Source organism: Dromiciops gliroides, chromosome 3 (genome assembly GCF_019393635.1).
Source record: "Dromiciops gliroides isolate mDroGli1 chromosome 3, mDroGli1.pri, whole genome shotgun sequence".
NCBI classification, from domain to species: domain Eukaryota; kingdom Metazoa; phylum Chordata; class Mammalia; order Microbiotheria; family Microbiotheriidae; genus Dromiciops; species Dromiciops gliroides.
Window position 1 is genome coordinate 217,044,934 of NC_057863.1, and position 20,321 is coordinate 217,065,254.

Sequence of the window (20,321 nt, forward strand, 5' to 3'; positions counted from 1 at the left end):
ACTTTGTACCAGTTTCTCCTCATGTCTGGAATGTATTACTCCTTCCTTCATCTCTGCCTCTGAGAATTCTTAACTTTCTTCAAAATTTAGCTAAAAATGGGGAATGGCTAAAGAAGTTGTTGTGTATGGTTGAGACTAAATACTACTGTGCTATATAAAAAATGATAAGCTCAGAGATCTGAGAAAGGCATGGAAATACTTCCACAGAATGATGAAGAGCAAAGTGAGAAAAACCAACTAAACATTGTATTACAGTAACAACAGTACTGTTTTAAGAACGACTTTGAGTAACTAGGTCATTTTGACTATTAAAAACACACAAATTAAAAATAAGGAACATATTGGCAGCAGCTAGGTGGTGCAGTGGATAAAGCACTAGCCCTAGATTCAGGAAGAGCTGAGTTCAAATTTGACCTCAGACACTTGACACTTACTAGCTGTGTGACTCTGGGCAAGTCACTTAACCCTCATTGCCCCACCAAAGATAGATAGATAGATAGATAGACAGACAGACAGACATAAAAAATAAAGAACATATGAAGAGATGCTATCTGCATCCAGAGAAAGAACTGATAAATAGAAGTATTTATAGAATAATTTTACAGATATGTTACATAAATATTTATTTATGCCTATTTGTGTCTAATGCAGGGAGAAAGGGGGAATTTATGTGATAATTTTATTGTGTATTTGGAGTGTAACGATTGGAATGACGCCACCTGCTGGAGACTTACTGTAGAAGAGTTCCACCCATGAAGCGAAGGTCTTTGAGGGCAAGACCAGGAGTCTTTTCTTTGGCATCAGGAAGTGACTTTGGCTAGTGGGAGGAAGAAGGAAGAGACCGGCGCTCTGTTTCACTCTCTTTCCTGAGGACTCAGGTGGAGAAAGGAGCCAGAAATGCCCTCTCCCTTTAATAGATAGGAATCTAGACCTTTCTCTCTCTCTCTTTACCAAATTCTTATTCTCCTTAATAAATGCTTAAAAGCCTAACTCTTGCTAAAGCTTATAATTTATTGGCGACCACTCGTTAGGTATTTTAGACAGTTTAGCTAGAATTTTAGCCCTTAACAGGAGGGAATAGCAAGGTGTACATGGTAAATTTGCAGTTTCATGTGCAATCATCTTTTTTACTGTATTGTTATGCAAATGCTTGTTTTGCTTTGTGAATTGAAAATAATTTTTTTAATTTAGCTAAAAAGACCACCTCCTACAAGAAGCCTTCCCTGTTTTCCCCAAATGCTAATGCCTTCCCCCACAAAAATTACATTGTATAAACTTTGTATATATTAATGAATATGCTTTTGTGTGTATTTTGACTGTTCCAATAGAATGTACACTCAGAAGACAAGGACTAAAGTTTCATTTTTGTCTCTGAATCCCCAGCCTCTAGCACATATTTGGTATTTTTAATAAATGCTTGCTAACTAATTAACTATTTTTTACCTAAGCAGGGGGCTGTAGTGAATGACAGAGATTAGATACACAGAAAGTTAGCATCTGCTAAACACTGAGAAAGGGAGTTGGGAAACAAATGGAAGTTGGCACAGTTTATAATCACTACTACTGGGGGAGGCTGAGGTTAGTGGATCACTTGAGTCCAGGGTTAAACCCTATCAGTTATCCCTTAGTTATCCATTATGGTAAGTCCTAGGGAGCAAAGGTCTCCCAGGTTGCCTAAGGAGGGTCAAACTGTCCCAGCGCCAAAAAGTGGAGCAGGTGAAAAGTTTGCATTTGGCCAGTTAAGTACTTGGGAGTCAGGAAACCCGAGGTTAGCCGCCCCCAGGCCTAGTATTTGTTGATTTGTAAAAATCCTTGAGGAATTCTTGCCTCAAAGAAACTACACTGGAAAGTCAAAAACTGCTTGCATTAAAAGAAGGCAGATGGGGCAGCTAGGTGGTGCAGTGGATAAAGCACCAGCCCTGGAGTCAGGAGTACCTGAGTTCAAATCTGGCCTCAGACACTTAACACGTACTAGCTGTGTGACCCTGGGCAAGTCACTTAACCCCAACTGCCTCACTTAAAAAAGAAGAAGAAGAAGAAGAAGAAGAAGGCAGAGTGTGGGCTTTCAAACAAAAGACCCCTGCAGCAAAGATTCCCCAAGAGTGGCCTTTTTTTCCTTCTATCATACAAAGCAGGATGTGCTCCAAAGGATATTTAACTAGCATACACCAGCAATCATACAAAAGGGAATAGACAGAAAAGGTTTGGGTTTGTTGTTTTTTAAGGTAGCTGAGGAAGAGAAGGCTACCCTTTCAATTTAAATAAAATCCCTTTACTCTCAAAAGTAAGGATACAGCAATCTTTTTTTTTTTATTTTTTAATTTTTTAGTGAGGCAATTGGGGTTAAGTGACTTGCCCAGGGTCACACAGCTAGTAAGTGTTAAGTGTCTGAGGCCAGATTTGAACTCAGGTACTCCTGACTCCAGGGCCGGTGCTCTATCCACTGTGCCACCTAGCTGCCCCGAGGATACAGCAATCTTAAAAGAAAACACGGGAAGGGCAGGGGAAACAGGAAGAAGTTTGAAGACCTCGAGAATGAGACCCCTCTAGAGACATTGTAATAAGGAGCTAATTTTACTGTAGACCAGACCATAAGCAGGGCAGAATGGTGAGGTCTGACCCACATACTAACCTCTGACCCTTAGAAAACTGGCTTAAAATTCTAGTTTTGCTTTCCAGTGAAACAAGGAAGGGGATAGTAAAACAAGATGTCAAGATTCAGGAAATAATGCAGATGCCTGTAAAATCTATCAAACCAGTTCTTCCTGTTATTACCCACACACACATCCACATAAACACACTACATTCTATTTCAGGAGGAAAAGAAGTTCTATTTCCAAAACAATTTTTGAGGAATCTTCCCCTCAGTTGTGCTAATGTTTCCCACCTCTAAAAACTGGGACTTTATTAGTTGCATTTCACCCACTAAATCACTCAACCTGGCTGTTATTATGATCCAAATAAAGACAACCAGATGTCCCAGTTTACTAAAGAAGAGCTGATATTCTGGGGGGAAAAATTGTAATGAAGCTAGTTTTTGCCTTTGTTTTTGTTTCTCTCCCAGGTTTCAAAAGATAAGATGCATTAGCATCTTAAAATGATAGGGATTATTTCTGGAAACATTCAAGTAAGATTCTATTTAGCCTATAGGGTCTCACTTTCCAGAAGACACAAGGTAACTAATAGGGATGTTGTAAAACATCAGGAACCATGCCTTACATCATTTCTACAAAGAACTGTTTGGAAAAAACTTCAAAAGCTTTCAATCTCAAAACCTAAAGGCACTGTCTCTTTAGAATACAAAATATAACATGTTATCTTAAAATAAATATATATGGGGGGGCAGCTAGGTGGTACAGTGGATAAAGCAACGGCCCTGGATTCAGGAGGACCTGAGTTCAAATCTGCCCCCAGACACTTGACACTTACTAGCTGTGTGACTCTGGGCAAGTCACTTAACCCTCAGTGTCCATCCCCCCCCCCCAAGGGGGGGGGGGAGTGAATCAAAACTGTTTGACTGAGAACAGGACTTCACTAAAGTACCTCTAAGCCCCTAAAACTCACTTCATTGGAAGAATGACCTGAGTTTCCAGCATCCCAACAAAACAGACAGAGAAGGTCCACGCAATGCTTCACTACAATGGTCCTTAAAAGCAAGAAGAAACCATCAGCTTACTCTAGGAGCATACTGACATGGGGAAAATAGGGTAGGGGGTTTGGGATAGGAGTTTGGGATCCTTAGGAATTCCTCTTTAAAGAATTACACCCAGGGGGCAGCTAGGTGGTGCAGTGGATAGAGCACCGGCCCTGAAATCAGGAGTACCTGAGTTCAAATCCGACCTCAGACACTTAACACTTACTAGCTGTGTGACCCTGGGCAAGTCACTTAACCCCAATTGCCTCACTAAAAAAAAAAAAAAAAGAATTACACCCAGATGGAAAACAGGCCCTGGAGTCAGGAGGATCTGAGTTCAAGTCCAGCCTCAGACACTTGACACTTACTAGCTGTGTGACCCTGGGCAAGTCACTAAACCCCAATTGCCTCACAAAAAAAAAAAAAAAAGAATTACACCCTCTTGCACACAAAATCAATTAGAATAAGATAGTAGTTTATTTAGGGGCTGGGGAAGAGAAACCAAGAGAGAAATCCTTGGACTTCTCATGGGGAGAAAGGCATGGCACAGAGCATGGCTTTGAGATATCAATCTCCCGGAGCAGGAGACAGGCAGGTACTTTTATAGAGGACTGATGCTGATGGGGATGACCATCTGACTGTGGAAAGTTCCCTTAGTGAGGGAGGACCATCCCCCACTGGTGGTGGCTGCAGATCTCTCAAGCCATCTCTCTCCTCAGGACACAAAGGCAGAAGCCACACTTAATCTTATCTCCCCAGGGGTGGAGGAGACTGGAATGAAGGGTGGGGGGTCCCAGAACTAGCACAGTCTGGTTCCACTTATCTCTTTAGGTGTGTCTGTCCTTTGGATTAGTTTCTCAAGGAGAAGGTTCTTTGATGTACTCCAGATAACTTCTGGGTGCTATGGGCCCATAACAATACCAAAAAGTTCTTTGACAAAAGGAAAAAAAAAAACCAAGAAGCAAAAACAACAACAAATCAGGAAGATATAACAGAAAAATGAAGAAGTCATTCCTCCCTCCTTGAAATGTGTCTTCCAGGCCTTTTCTGTTTTATCTCTTTCCTATGCAATTCATGTATCATTTCCAATCCTCCATATTTCCTCCCCTAACTCATACCAAGAAGATTGCTTGTCTGTCAGTCTCCAAGATCCAACTGCCTTTCAGAGCACTCAACCCTAAAGCCTATTCGGAGAATCTCATCTCCTTTTGTCAGCTACCATCTTAAATGCCTAAATGATTTCGTTTCTCCAGACTAATAAAACCTTCTCAAGCATCCTCCTCACAAAAGAGTTCCAGATTTTTCCCTTTAAAACAACCTAATCTTACTCTACTTTTGCATACAAAGGTTTGTGGGTCATCAACTATTTCTTCAGGCATGAATAACTTTAGTTAGAAGTAAGCCACTCTTAAGAGGCCTGAGGCACCAGCAGGGGAGGAAGCTAAAAGGGAGGAGGAAAATATGAAGAAAACAAGAAGTGATAAGGGAATTAAATAGGAAATGGTGAATGAAAAAAAAAGAGAGAGGAGAGAAAGGAGGTAGAAAGATTTCCTCAACCAGATGTTTCTCCATGGTAGAAAGCAGGACCATCTGTCAACACTGCCCTGTCATTAGTATAGGAAATGAACACTTAGGTGGTAACATCACATGTTTGGTAGTCTGCTTATGAGATTATGTTTCCATTCATAAACAGATCAGTAAATCTAGCATTCCTCATCAAAATCAACAAGGTAAGAAAATAACTTCAATTTTTCCCAGGGCAGTGAAGGATTTAATTACCAACAATTCACTGGCTCAGCTTGTGTAATTATTAAGCCTCAGGTTTCTAGACTCTGAGAACAGAATTTTTTTTAAAAAAGGGGGTGGGGGGTGGGAAGGGACATTGAGTTTAACAGTTTGAGGTCTGCAACTCAGAGTGACCACTGCAAACAAGGGGTCTTTGCCAGAGTCCTCCTGATGGGAAACAGACATCAGTAATGATGAGATTCAGGAAGCTAATTTTTCTACTCCAGTATCAACTCTTGGTTACTCTCACAGACATGTGTACAAGCAGGGACTGTGACATAACCTGTTCTGTGCAGTCTCAGTGGAGCACTGTGCAAATAGGGTAATCTAATAAATAGTGAGTGATGAGACCATAATAGGCTTCCATAACAGATGAAGGAAGGCTGAAGACTTTCACATCCCTTCTCAAAACTCTCTTGAATATCCTTTCCCATGGGATGTGTTTCATGTCTAGCCATCTTAAAAAAAAAAAAAACTAAACAGAAGAAAAAAAATGTAATCCAAAATCTAAATAAAATATAAAAGTTGTCACTTAGTACAGGTGTGTTTCCTGCCATGAGGCATCAGAGCAGGGATTCTTAACTTTTTTTTTTGTCCCATATCCCGCCATAAAATTTCTGAAAATTCCTCCCCCAAAAAAATGTTTTCAGAAAATAAAAAACAATTGGCAGTTTCACGAAGCCTCCCAATTCCTTCTCAGATTTTTTTTTTCATTCATAATTGAAGACAATGTTAAATTTCAAGTTGAGGTTAGTGAAAATAAAGATGTAATTAGGGGGTTTCAAATTCATAGATACCCTGAAATATCAACAGACCCTTATGGATCCCCAGGTTTAGAATCTCCACCACAGAACCCAGGTCTATGAAAGACCAGGGCCACACACTATAGACAGCACCTGACAGAGGGGTTTTCTATCCCTGCTAACAGCAATCTCTTTGGAGCAGCCAGATGGCACAATGGATAGAGCACTGGCCCTGGAGTCAGGAGGACCTTAGTTCAAATCTCACCTCATACACCTTCTAGCTATGTGATGCTGGGCAAGTCACAACCCCAATCACCTTAAACAGTTGGGGGCATCTCCAGTTGTCCTGATATTTTTATTGCCACTGGATCCAGATGGCTCTGGAGGAAAGAGTGAGTTTGGTGACCTTGCACAGCCCTCCCTCACTAAAATCCAATACAACCCAAGCCTCTTCTACTATGAAAGACCAACAACAATGGCAACCTCTGTCCAAGGTTCTCAGAGTCCACCCCAGGTCCACCAGCACAACTACTGTTCCTAAGCTGTTAGTGAGGAACTCAACTTTTTTTGTTTGTTTTGTTTTGTTTTTTTGTTTTACGGGGCAAAGAGGGTTAAGGGACTTGCCCAGGGTCACACAGCTAGTAAGTGTCAAGTGTCTGAAGCTAGATTTGAACTCAGGTCCTCCTGACTCCAGGGCCAGTGTTTTATCCACTGCACCACCTAGCTGCCCCACAAACTCAACTTCTAATCAAGCAATAAGGTTGGAAGCATAGAACTTCAAACAGAAAGTAAGGAGAAAAGCAGTCACCATCACCTCTGATGGCAGATCAGCACATGCCCTCTATCTTGTTGGTATGGCAAGAGAATAAAATAACCTGTAATTGCTTAACCCATCATCTGTACTCAATAAATATTATATCACTATGATTAAGTGTGATAGGCTTGGCTCTTCTGAGCAATACAATAATCCAAGGCAATGCCAAAAGACTCATGATAGAAAGTGCTATCCACATGCAGAGAGAGAACTACAGAGCCTGCATGCGGATCAAAGCATACTATTTTTACTTTTTTTTTTCCTTGCAGTTTTTCCCTTCTGGTCTGATTCTTTTTCACAACATGACTAATGTGGAAAGGTGTTTAATATGATTATACATATATAAACTATGTCAGATTGCTTGCTGTCTTGGGGAGGAGGGAGGGAAGGGAAGGAGGAAGAAAAATGTGGAACTCAAAATCTTATCAAAATGAATGTTGAAAACTAATTGGAAAGGGGGCAGCTAGGTGGCGCAGTGGATAGAGCACCGGCCCTGGAGTCAGGAATACCTGAGTTCAAATCCGGCCTCAGACACTTAACACTTACTAGCTGTGTGACCCTGGGCAAGTCACTTAACCCCAATTGCCTCACTAAAAAAAAAAGAAAGAAAGAAAGAAAGAAAGAAAGAAAGAAAGAAAGAAAGAAAGAAAGAAAGAAAGAAAGAAAGAAAGAAAGAAAACTAATTGGAAAAAATAAAATACTATTAAATGAAAAAAATTATATCAGTAAGCATGTACTTTTAAAAACCATTTTACAGATACATTTTTCTTTCTGAGATTAGTGGTTTTAAACCAGGGACACCTACATGACTGAACCAGGTAGCATTTTCCTTCCTGAGACATGGAATCCATCCAAGTCAACTTGGCAGGCTCTAAAAAGCAGTCTGCAAATTAAGAGAAAGTGAACACTTTGGCCATGAAAACTAAAGCGTTACAACTTGCTCTCATTTTAACTACACTATGCTTCCTTTACAAGCCATGAATTGAAGGAAAGAAATCCCAATGTTGCCATCTGAAAAGCCCCAGAGAATATTGGAGAAGAAGTTTTCACTTTTCACTGCCCTGGATCACAGCTGTCTCTCAAATACCCTACTGGTCCAAATGTAAATGCAAATGTCTGTTGTATAAAACCTAATCAGCATTCCTTTTCATAAATGTATTAATACATAGGTATATATTTATATGCATATCCAAAAAGATATGTAAAAATAGAAATACATTTACATATATAGATGTTTACATATCAATATGTGTAAATATCCCAGTCATATGTAATATATTAATTAGGAATTTTATATGTTAATAATATATTCCCCTTTCAAAGAGATCATAATATAATAGATTCCCCTTATTTTAGGCACATGGGCTATATTTAGGGCTGGCCTGTATTCAAACCACAATGGTATAAGCACATCTGATATCAAAGGTCCTTCTATAAGTAAAATTGTATCGATACTCTTCTACATACTATTCCCCACCTCCAAAGCTGCAGTCTTCTTGTCTATTGTCTACTAAAGTAGAACTCTAGGGATGGATAAAACTGAGACACAGCCGAGCCTAGAGGAAAAAAAATTAAAACCAGAGAGCATACTGGCTCATTTTTTCCTGTATCAGTTCCTCTAGCCTAAATCTAAATTATATCTCCTTGATGGAACTTTCCTTTCTAAACTGAACAAGAAAAGAGAAGAAAAATTATATCATATTTAGCAGAGATAGATAGATAGAAATATAAATAGATCTATCCATGAATATGTATACATATATGTATATAGTTCTACAAATATAAATGTGTGTATATATTTTTTCTCTAAATACTGAACATTACATACATGTGTATGTTACTTTATATAATATATTGTTAGATACCGCGTACTACAACATTACAAACATATTATATACTTATATATGTTTGTGTACATAGAGAGAGATAGCAGTCATACATTCTCCTTTGCCTTGACCCTCCTAGATCATAAACTCTTAAAGAATATTCTCCCCCCCCTAAAAAAAGTATATAGTCCGAGAATATTCTCTTAAAAAATTTTTTTTGGGAAACCACATTCATGTGGTCTCTTTTTGTCTAGTTTTCCAATTAAATATTCTGACCTCCCATAAAACTGTCATTTGTTGGCTTTCTTATACATGCCCATAAACTCCACATATCAGTAAAACAAAAGACCCAGGTCACGGGAAGAATGACACAAATTTGAGGATGTGATCGCTACCAATATCTCTTGGGGCATTAATATCTAGTTAATTTCTCTTTCTCTCTCTTTCCCCTCTCTCCTCTCTCCTCTTTCTCTTCTCTTCTCTCTCTCTCTCTCTCTCTCTCTCTTCCTGTCTCCTCTCCCTCTCTCTGTCCCTCTCAGCTAAGTAGCATATTCAGTACTACCCCTGTGAGTCCAGAACACCCCAAACAAAAACTAGCACGCCCTCCAATCTGTGTTTAAATTGGGTCAGGATGAGGTAAGATCTTATCCCCTGGGGAAGTAATAATAGCAAAGGGGCACAGTGGAAAGTACATAGACTTGGTTATGCCAATGAGATAAAAAGAGTTCTAGAAAATTCTACTCAATTGGAAAGGCTCCAACCAGCATCCGCACAATAAATAGGCTCTGAGTGCAGAGAACCAGCCTAGTGTGGAGAGGTTCATTAACAACAGGCTAGACACTGGGTGATGAATTCTTTGCTTTGGTCACAGAAAACCACAAATCAGATAAAAACAGTGACAGTCAGTGTAGCACTCTAATGCTTCCTTAACAATGGTGGAGTGAGAGAAAAGGAGGCAACACATACTAACAATCACACCATCTGACCAGCTGCAAGCATTAATTGCTAACATTTATACAGAAATTTAAGACTTGCAATACACATTACATATATTATCTTAGTTTTCCTTCTCTTATAGATCTGTGAAGTACATACTATGATAACCCCATGTTAGAGATGAGGAAACTGAGGTGGAGCAAGGTTAAGTGACTTGCTAACAGTCAAAGAGATAGTATATGTCTGAGAAAAATTCAAATTCAGGTCTTCCTGATTCAATGTCCAACTATCTTTTCCACTACATCAAGATGTGCCTTTATTTGTTAGTACATTAAATGTGAGATACTGAATCAATGAACAAGTTGATACTCTACCATACCCCAATTGATAAATGATCAAAGGATATAAATAGACAGTTTTCAAAGGAATAATTCTCAATAGCCATTTGAAAAAAAAATTCTAAATCAATAATAATTTAGAGAAATGGAAATTAAAAGAAATTTTAGGTTGTTTCACACCCATCAGATTGGCAAATTTGACCAAAAAAAAGGAAAATGAGAAGTGCTGGAGGGGCTGTGGAAAAACAGGTACATGAATACACTGTTGATGAAACTATAAAGTGGCCCAGTCATTCTGGAAAGTAATTTGGAACTATGCCCATAAAGCTATTAAACTGTGTACACCCTTTGATCCAGTGATACCACCACTGATACCTCAAAGAGATCAAAAAAAGAGGAAAATGACGTATATGTATATAAACATTTATAGCAGGGTTTGGGGGCAGGTTTTTTGTGGGAGTAAAGATTTGGAAACTGAGGAACTACCCATCAACTGGGTAATGGCTAAACAACTTATGGTATACAACTATGATGTATACAACTATGATGTATGGTATACAACTATTGTGCTGTAAGAAATGATGAAGGGGATCATTTCAGAGAAACCTGGAAAGAGGCTTGTATGAACTAAAGCGAAGTGAAGAGAACCAAAAGAATGATTTACACAATAACAACAATGTTGTAAAGACAAACAATTTTGAAAGACTTGAGAACTTTAATCAACACAAAGACCAACCACAAATCCAGAAAGCTCAGGATAAAACAGGGGATCTAGCTCCATTTAAGAAAAGGGAGGGGCAGCTAGATGGTGTAGTGGATAGAGAACCAGCCCTGGAGTCAGGAGTACCTGAGTTCAAATCCGGCCTCAGACACTTAACACTTACCAGCTGTGTGAGCCTGGGCAAGTCACTTAACCCCAATTGCCTCACCAAAAAAAAAAAAAAAATTAAAATTAAAGAAAAGGGAGAGAGAGCACAGATTGTGGCTTTTTTTTTTTTGGACAAAGCCAACGCAGGAATTTTTTTCTTTGACTATGTTTATGAGAGGTTTTGTTTTTCTTGCTTTCTCAATTGGGTAGGGGGATGAAGGGAGAGAGTGCAGACCCACAAATAAAATTAAATTAAATTAGGGAAAAAAAAGAAAGAGAAGGAAGCTAAGAATTCTAAGAGGTGAAAGGGAAAATAGAGTGAAACAGAAAGCCTGCAAAAAGCTACAGAGATGGGAGATAAAAAGCCAAGTTCAAGGAACCACAAATAGGTCAGTTTGACTTGAATATAGTGTTCATAGAGGGGAGTAATGAGAAACAATCCATCATCAACCACACTTATTTGTTAAGCACATACATATTGTCAGGCATATCACTAGGCACTGAGGATCAAAAGACAAAAGTGAAAATTGTCCCTTGTCCTAGGCAAGCTAAAGGTCAAGTCAGGGACTATAGTATGTACACATGTAAATAAATACAAGGTGATTTTTGAGGGAAGGGTACTAACAACCAGAAAGATCAGCTAAGGGCTTGTTTAGAAGGAGATGCTTGAAGGAAACAAAGGACTCTAAGCAATGAAAGAAATGTTAAAGTTAAGAATCTCTGCCTTAAAGAAGCTTTAAAGTCTACTGCAAGAACAAGAAATATCCATAAAATAATTAAGTACCAATGCAATGCAAGATATAAATAAGTGTGAAAGGAAAGGCACAGACTAGGGCTAAAGGAGATACCTATGGGCTGGAGAGGTGAGAGAAGGATTCATAGGAGAAGAGGGACTGGACCCAGGCCAAGAGTGATTGATGAGCTTTGGATAAGCCAAAGGAAAGAAGGGCATTCTTGACAGGGAAGATGGCGTAAGTATGGGCTTGGAGGAAGGAAAGAGCCTGGCGTGGCTGGGAGTTCAGCTTAGCTGGAGTGTATCAGTGGAATCGAAATTGGAAATGTATATGCTAAAAAGAGGCATAGGCACATTTATTTACAAGGGAAACAATAAAAAAAGTAAAAATTAACTAGCTACAAGGCATGTTGAAGTTCAAGGAGAGAAAGGGGTTCGGTTTCGTGTCTTCTCAACAATAATCTGAAAAGATTCAGCTAAAAAAGGCACTTTTCTGCATCCTAGAAGTTCACCACTTTCCTCCATTCTCAATTTTACAGCCTGGGCTATAATGGGGAGACTACTAGAATAAGAGCCAGAGCTCTGACCCATTTCCTTCTGACATTGACCTTGACACTGACCTCAGACATGTGACCTTGAGCAAGGTTAACCTGTTTACTTTGTCTATAAAGCAAGAATAACCTCTAGGGGCAGCTAGGTGGCACAGTGGATAGAGCACTGGCCCTGGAGTCAGGAGTACCTGAGTTCAAATCTGGCCTCAGACGATTGACACTTACTAGCTGTGTGACCCTGGGCAAGTCAGTTAACCCCAATTGCCTCACCAAAAAAAAAAAAAAAAAAAGAATAACCTCTAACTACCTCCAAGGGCTGTTGTGGGGAAAACACTTACATAAATGAGTTAAAATTATGATAATGGTGATGATGATCATAATATATATTACAATAATTACCCGAATAAGAGAAGTCTGCAGTCGTGGGGGCTTGGCTCCATGGCTTCCTGATGTGGGTCCCTCCTGTTGGAGGGCAAGTTGTCTAGCTTCATAGGGAGCTGAAAGAATCAGGAAAACCAAGATGGCTTCAGAGACTCAACATTAAAATGATTAATTTTGACACATATAAACTAAGGCAATTTATACATAAACCCACTTTCCTATAAATGAGATGGTAGCCATAATCTCACATTATGTCCCCCCAAAGTCGCGTAATTAAAATTTTAATTAATCAAAATAGTTTTCTCAGCACACAGTACTTTATAAGGAAAACTATTCCTTAAATTAGATGTATAAGACCAACAACACTGATGTTGGGGAAAAGTTTAACAGAATAAAAATGTTAAATATTTGATTGAGTGTAAGCAATTTATATCACATAAAGGTCAAAAGTATGTTCTACAGGCTGGACAATAAACGCATACTGTGGGCATGGAGAAGAGAGAGACAGCTCATACTTTATGCAATGAATTCTTTTTTTTTATTTTCTTTTTTTTTTTTTATGTAATGAATTCAACAGTCAATTGCCCAAATGCCTGTCCCTTCTCCCTAAAATTTCTTTCTTTCTTTCTTTCTTTCTTTCTTTCTTTCTTTCTTTCTTTCTTTCTTTCTTTCTTTCTTTCTTTCTTTCTTTCTTTCTTTCTTTCTTTCTTTCTTTTTTTGGTGAGGCAATTGGGGTTAAGTGATTTGCCTAGGGTCACACAGCTAGTAATTGTTAAGGGTCTGAGGCTGATTTGAACTCAGGTCCTCCTGAATCCAGGGCCGGTACTCTATCCACTGCACCACCCAGCTGCCCCTAAAAATGTATTTCTTAAAAATTACAGAAATGAATGTCTACCTGGATTTTAACAAAATGCATTTTATACATTTCCATGTGCATTGCTGTTTTTTACCCAATAATTTCCACTTAACACAAAATCAATTCTGTTCTGTTTAGTCAATTAAGGGGAAAAAAATTTCCAAAACATAAAAATTCCTGTGTACTTTCCCCTGGTTCTCCAACAGCTAATAAACACTGATCTTGCCAAGATCTTTGCTGTCACTGAAGTCACGAAGCATACAAAAAATAGAGGCAATACTCAACCCTGTTCACATATTTTTAAAAATCATTCCCTAATTTGAAAGCATTCTGTTTTTCTTGATGAGTATTTGAAGTTTTTGAGAGGATAAAACAAGTGATAGGAATTTCTTCCAACTGCTATGCATAAATATAAGAGACACCAGGCAGAAGTTTGTTTTCTTGATGCCACAGCAGTGTCGTTTGTTTTAATAAGAAACAACTTGACCAGGTAATCAAGAGCTACACATAGACATTGGGTCTATTTCACTAATGCAGTTTTCACTTTTTACTTTCCTTCAGGAAAATGATGCCTGTTTTATGACAAAATTCTTCATTTAAAAACAAACAAACAAACAAAGAAAAACACTTGGAGATGATCCCTGGCAAATCTCTAATTGAGCTCCTAAGTGTAAAAACTGAATGAGGTACTGAGGCACACAGAGCTGTCATAATCCAGATATCTTTAAAACCCCTTAAATGTAGAAATGCCCAGGCTGTGCTTTCTTTATGGACAAGTAGTGATTCTTAAATCACTCATTTCAATCCAGGAGTCGGACACCAAAATACAGTCCTGAAAACAACTAGAGTAAATTAGAACTTGTCCATGACACTGTTCACTATGAAGTGCAATCCAATATAAGGAAATGCCATCTTGAACCCCTTCCAATGAATGTATGAAAAGGCATTTACTAAGGTGGTACAGTGAACAGAGCTCTGGGCTTGGAATCAGGAAGACTCATCTTCATGAGTTTAAATCAGACTTCAGACACTTCCTAGCTGTATGACTCCAGGCAAGTCACTAACTCTATTTGCCTCAGTTTTCTCATCTGTAATATGAGCTGGAGAAGGAAATGGCAAACCGCTCCAGTATCTTTGCAAAGAAAACTTCAAATGGGGTCACGGGGGCAGCTAGGTGGTGCAGTGGATAGAGCACCGGCCCTGGAGTCAGGAGGACCTGAGTTCAAATCCGGCCTCAGACACTTGATACTTGCTAGCTATGTGACCCTGGGCAAGTCACTTAACCCCAATTGCCTCACCAAAAAATGGGGTCACAAAGAGTTGGACCTGACTGAATAACAAGATACTAGGTGCCAACCACTGTGTTAAGAACAGAGGATATAATTACAAAGAGTCCCTGCCCTCAAGAAGCTTACATTCTTTCTAACCTTTTTTTTTTAAAGTGAGGCAATTGGAGTTAGGTGACTTGCCCAGGGTCGCACAGCTAGTAAATGTTAAGTGTCTGAGGCCAGATTTGAACTCAGGTCCTCCTGACTCCAGGGCCGGTGCTCTATCCACTGCACCACCTAGCCGCCCCTCCATTCTTTCCAATGGGAGAGATGACTCACAAAGGAGAGTAGTGGCCTGGGGAGGGGGCACATTAGTTAGGCAAATTACAGAGATGGGGAGTAAAGCCACAGGAGAGAAAATTGATATTTCCAAGTGGTCTGATGATTTCAAGTCCCTCAAGCATGTTGTTACAAGGAAGTGTTGCCAATAAGTGAATAGCACCAAATGGCATCCGAGGAGAGTATAGTGCTATTATAAAGAGAGGCTCTGTGGTATACTGATCACTACTGGAATTGCAATCAGAAAACTTGGGTTTAATTTCCACGTCAGACATGTACCGGCTAGGCCCCACGTAAAATGAGGGGGATGGAGTAAACGGTCTTTAATGTCCTTCTCAGCGCTATACCTGACATTCTGCGTACAGATTACGGCCCGCATTCTAGTGTTCTAGTGCTGGGTAGTCAAAGTAAAGAAACATACTAAAAAAAACTTGGCAGCTAGGTAGCCCAGTGGATAGAGGGCTAGGCTTAGAGTCAGGAAGACTCATCTTGCTGAATTCAAATCTGGCCTCAGACACTTACTAGCTGTGTGACCCTGGGCACTTAACCCCGTTTGCCTCAGTTTCCTCAGCTGTAAAATAGGCTGGAGAAGTAAATGGCAAACCGCTCCAAAATCTTTGCCAAGAAATCCCAAAATGGGGTCATGAAGAGTCAGACAGGATTTAACAACAACAACAAAAAGACTATTGATGTTAATTTCCTTGAATTCGGTTCAATGAGTATTTGTTAGACATTTATTATAGGGGGTTGCCAGGTGGCGCAGTGGATAAAGCACTGGGCCTGGACATAGGAGTACCTGAGTTCAAATCCATCCTCAGACACTTGACACTTACTAGCTGTGTGACCCTGGGCAAGTCACTTAACCCCACCAAAAAAAAAAAAAAGAAACATTTATTATGGGAAGGGCATTGTGCTAGGCTCTAAAAGAAGGACAAAGTTTGGATAAGACACAACACCTTACCTTATGGATCTTATAATCTTGCAGGCAAATAAGAAACAAACTCTGATAACTATATTATGGGAAATGTTGTTGTTATTCAGTTGTTTCTGACTGTGTCCTTATGGATACAGTCTATGGAGTTTTCTTGGTAAAGATATTAGAGTGGTTTGCCATTTCCTTCTCCAGTGGATTAAAGCAAACAGAGATTAAGTGACTTGTCCAGGATCACACAGCTAATAAGTGTCTAAGGCCAGATTTGAAATCAGGTCTTTCTGATTCCAGGCTCAGGGCTCTATCCACTGAGCCACCTAGCTGCCTCCTGTCATCTGCATTAGAGAAACACAAAACAAAGTACTACATTATTACTAAAAGATCTTGCATTTAAAAGGTCCTTTGGAGAGCTACAAATATAAGAACTGATAAAAGGGTCTGGACTTAAGGAGAAAATCAAAGAACAAGGTATGAGTGATCTTACCTCCCTTCCAGAATTTAAACATTTAACTTTGATCATCAGATTATTAAAAGGGAAATGGGTGTATGAACAGGAAGGAGGGAGTTTTGAATTGGCCTATGTCAACAAAGAACACTTTGTGAATGGTAGAGTCGTGGGAGACTGCAATTTATTTTCCATGTGGGTAGGAGGAAGGGGATAAGGGAAATGGGGGAAAAGAAGGAAAGATGTCAGTTAATAGAAAAATGACAATTTAAGCATTTCCTCAATTCTGCTGCCATGTCACTCAATGGGCACATGCCCCCAAGAGATCATAAGATGGAAAATATGTGCATGCTCTCCAGTGCCCTAGTCCTTTTGCTCCCCCACAGCGGACCCTTCTCACACCTCCCCTGCCCTTATTTACCCCTTGAAGGACAAAGGAAAGAGGGAAGGAGGAAAAGGAAGAAGAGAGACCAGAAGCCAGAGCCCAAGATACATTTACACATAAGCCCAACCCACCCAGCCCTTAGAACCAATCCTTATGTGTATGCATCCACCCTGCCCCATACCCTTGTGTTAGGGGCTGATGACTTTGGAGGCCTGCTTCAGAGAAAGGATGATTTTGACTATACAGGATTCTCACCTTTCATGATATGAAGCACTATGGCACTGAGGAAAGAGAGCCAGCCTCCAAGTGAGCAAAAACAGGGTTCAAGTTGTGCCTCTGATACCTACTGGCTATGTGACCTTGAGCAAGTCACTTAACCTCTTATAGCTCTGGGCCAATGGTGTCAAACTCAAATAGAAACAGGGGGCCACTAAATCACATACAAGGATCCCTGCAGACCATACAGTGACTTAGAAAACCACATATTAATATTATATAAGTCCTACTGTATTTTTATTTATTTTGTTGAAATTTTCCCAATTATATTTTATTCTGGTTCAGGCTGTACTCTGGAGTACTGGCCCATAAAGATGCTAGTGAAGCATGACACTTCCACTCTAGGTAATTCTCTTATGTCCTTTCTTTTCTTTTTCTTTTTTCTTTTTTTTTTTTCTGTGGGGCAATGAGGGCTAAGTGACTTGCCCAAGGTCACACAGCTAGTAAGTGTCAAGTGTCTGAAGCCACATTTGAACTCAGGTTCTCCTGAATCCAGGGCCAGTGCTTTTTCCACTGTGCCATCTAGCCACCCCTCTAGGTAATTCTCTAAGAATTGCCCACCTGCATTGACAGAAGCCTCCTCACCTAAATGTGCCCTATAACCAAAGAAATCACAAGTCTAATACCAATCCCTGCATTGACTTTAGAATCTAACCCTGTGTAAGAAATGACTACAAAACTGAGTCTTTTTTTAAAAGTTATAATATAATAAAATCCTAAAGGATGATTTATTGTTATTTTCACCTCAATTCAATGATTCCCCCCTGAGTATGCCAGGGCACTGAGAAAAGAGAAAAAACAGGGCTCTGTCCTCAAAGGATCTTCCGGGCTAGTAAAGAACAATAAGACAGCCCTGAGCATAGTGTCTGGAACATAGTAGGTGCTTGTTGACTGACAGCCACACAAAGCTATAATACAAATTAGAATATGGTAAGTGCATACTCACTCCATGCTAAAGCCTTTTGGGAAAATTAAAAGTGCTATGCGGTTATAAGTTATGATCCAAGACAGTATCACTGTCTTTCCTAGGGGAAAACAAGTATGACACAATGCTAACATTCCATTGTAAAAATAGAACTGTACGCTCTGATGCATGCGAGTGGCCTACTGTCGACAACTTTCTATATTAGATGCACATGTCAGTGGTCTCTGGCTAGCAGCTAAGTGGCATAGTGAATTCCAGATTTGGAATCTGGAAGATCTGAGTTCTAATACTGCCTCAGACAAACTACTAGTTATACACAATCCTGGCCCATCCTGAATCACTGCTTTGTTGTAGCAGTACTTAGTATTAGTACTTCAATAAAACTATGAGTTAGGCCACAGAGGGTTACCCAGGATGGCGGGCCATTGTGTAGAGTTCTAACAAAAGGTGAACCACCAGTGAAGGAAATGGCAAACCACTCCAGTATCTCTGCCAAGAAAACCCCATGGATGGTATTAAAACCTGAATAAAAGATCTATGAACCGAGCTTAGACAGGCTTTGGGAGATGGTGGAGGACAGAAGGGCCTAGCGAGCTATGGTCCACAGGGTCACAAAGAGTCAGACAGGACTGAACAACTGAGCAACAACAATGACAAGAAATATGACTCTGAACAAGTCACTTCAGTTCTCTTTGCCTCTGTTTCCCTACATGTAGGATGGGGAGTAATACTAGTCCCCACCTCATAGGACTACTGCAAAGAATAAATGAGATAACATACATAAGGGGCTATGAAAACTTTAAAGCACAATGTAAATGCTTTAAGTATTATCACCATCACATTTAGCCGTGCAGCCTATAATTGGCAATAAACTTACTTCATTAATCCTGCTATTCTTCTGACACGGTTTAAGAAATAAACTCATTATCAATTACAGTCTGTATGGCTAATTGACAACATCAAGATAGATGTACAACAAATGGAAAGGGCCCTGGAATCCAGAGAATACACAAAAATGAAAGAAAAAACAATCTCTGCCCACAGGATGCTTAGATTCTGCTGCTGGAAGGGGAGTCGGAATATGTATATAGATAAATTATATATATGTGTGTGTGTATATGTGGGGGGGGGTGAAATGGGGGGAGGCAGTGTGTATGCATACACACACATACATGCACAAAGTAATTTCAAGGGTAAGCATACACTAGGAGCCTTGAATGGAGTTAGTGATTTTAAGAAGTAGGAAGGTGGGGGGCGGCTAGGTGGCACAGTGGATAAAGCACCAGCCCTGGATTCAAGAGTACCTGAGTTCAGATCCGGCCTCAGACACTTGACACGTACTGGCTGTGTGACCCTGGGCAAGTCACTTAACTCCCATTGCCCCGTAAAAAAAAAAAAAAAGAAGAAGAAGTAGGAAGGTAAGGAGAGAAAATTTTCTAGGCATAGAGAAAGGAATGGTGAACAGAATGTTGTGTTCAGAGAACAAGACGTTTTACACACACAGTGTTATTTGATCCCTCACAACAACCTTACAACGAGGTAGTGACAAAATGGGGGCTCAGATTATGGATGTAGAGCTGGAAGGAACCTTAAAGGTCTTCTATTCAAACCCCCCACTTTATAGATGAGGAAACTGAGGCTCAGAGAAATTAAGTGACTTATCCAAGGGCACACGGGCAAGATTTGAGCCACAGTCCCAATGCCAGATGCAGAAGGTCCATTCATTTCACTTGCAGCATTCTTTTCATTGTACCATACTGCCTCCCAGGCACTAGGATCTTAGGTAGGGAAAATGATAAGACAAAAACCGTATTAAGGAAGATTTCCCTAGTCAGAGAAAATGCCAAGAGTTGAGCAATGGAGTATCTTGTTCACAGAACAGCCAAGAGGTCAGTATCACAGGATCAAAGAGGACAGGATGGAGAGTATAAGAAGACTAGAAAGGTAGGAGAGGGCTAGGTTATGATGGACTCTGGATGCCAAACAGAGCATTTTGTATATGCTCATGGAGGTGATAAGAAGCCACTGGAGGTTAATGAGTGGGAGTAGAGGGGTGGTACTTGAGAAGAAATGTGTAGATCTGCTTTGTGCACTCAGGTGGTCTATTGATCTAGCAAGGGAACATAGCAGAAATGTAAAGAACCTCAGAGGATTAGAAAGAAGCCAAATTCAGAAAGTATAAAGAAGGACAAAGGAAGAAAGGGTAGAGAACTCAGCCTTCGTGCTTGCTTGTGTACCAGGAAAAGGAGAATATTTCAAAGGGCTTTAAAGGGACAGTTTCAAGCTA

The 20,321-nt window shown here is 39.9% G+C and overlaps 1 protein-coding gene across 7 annotated transcripts in view; it reads right to left on the reverse strand.

Annotated features, from left to right (window-relative positions):
• Window positions 1-20,321, reverse strand: part of REPS2 (RALBP1 associated Eps domain containing 2) — a 275,952-nt gene that overhangs the window by 132,739 nt on the left and 122,892 nt on the right. For all 7 annotated transcript variants that reach the window (XM_043995038.1, XM_043995040.1, XM_043995037.1 and 4 more), the window contains exon 5: window positions 12,628-12,725. In XM_043995038.1, the coding sequence (XP_043850973.1) occupies window positions 12,628-12,725 (98 nt within the window). The remainder of the gene's footprint in view (window positions 1-12,627; window positions 12,726-20,321) is intronic.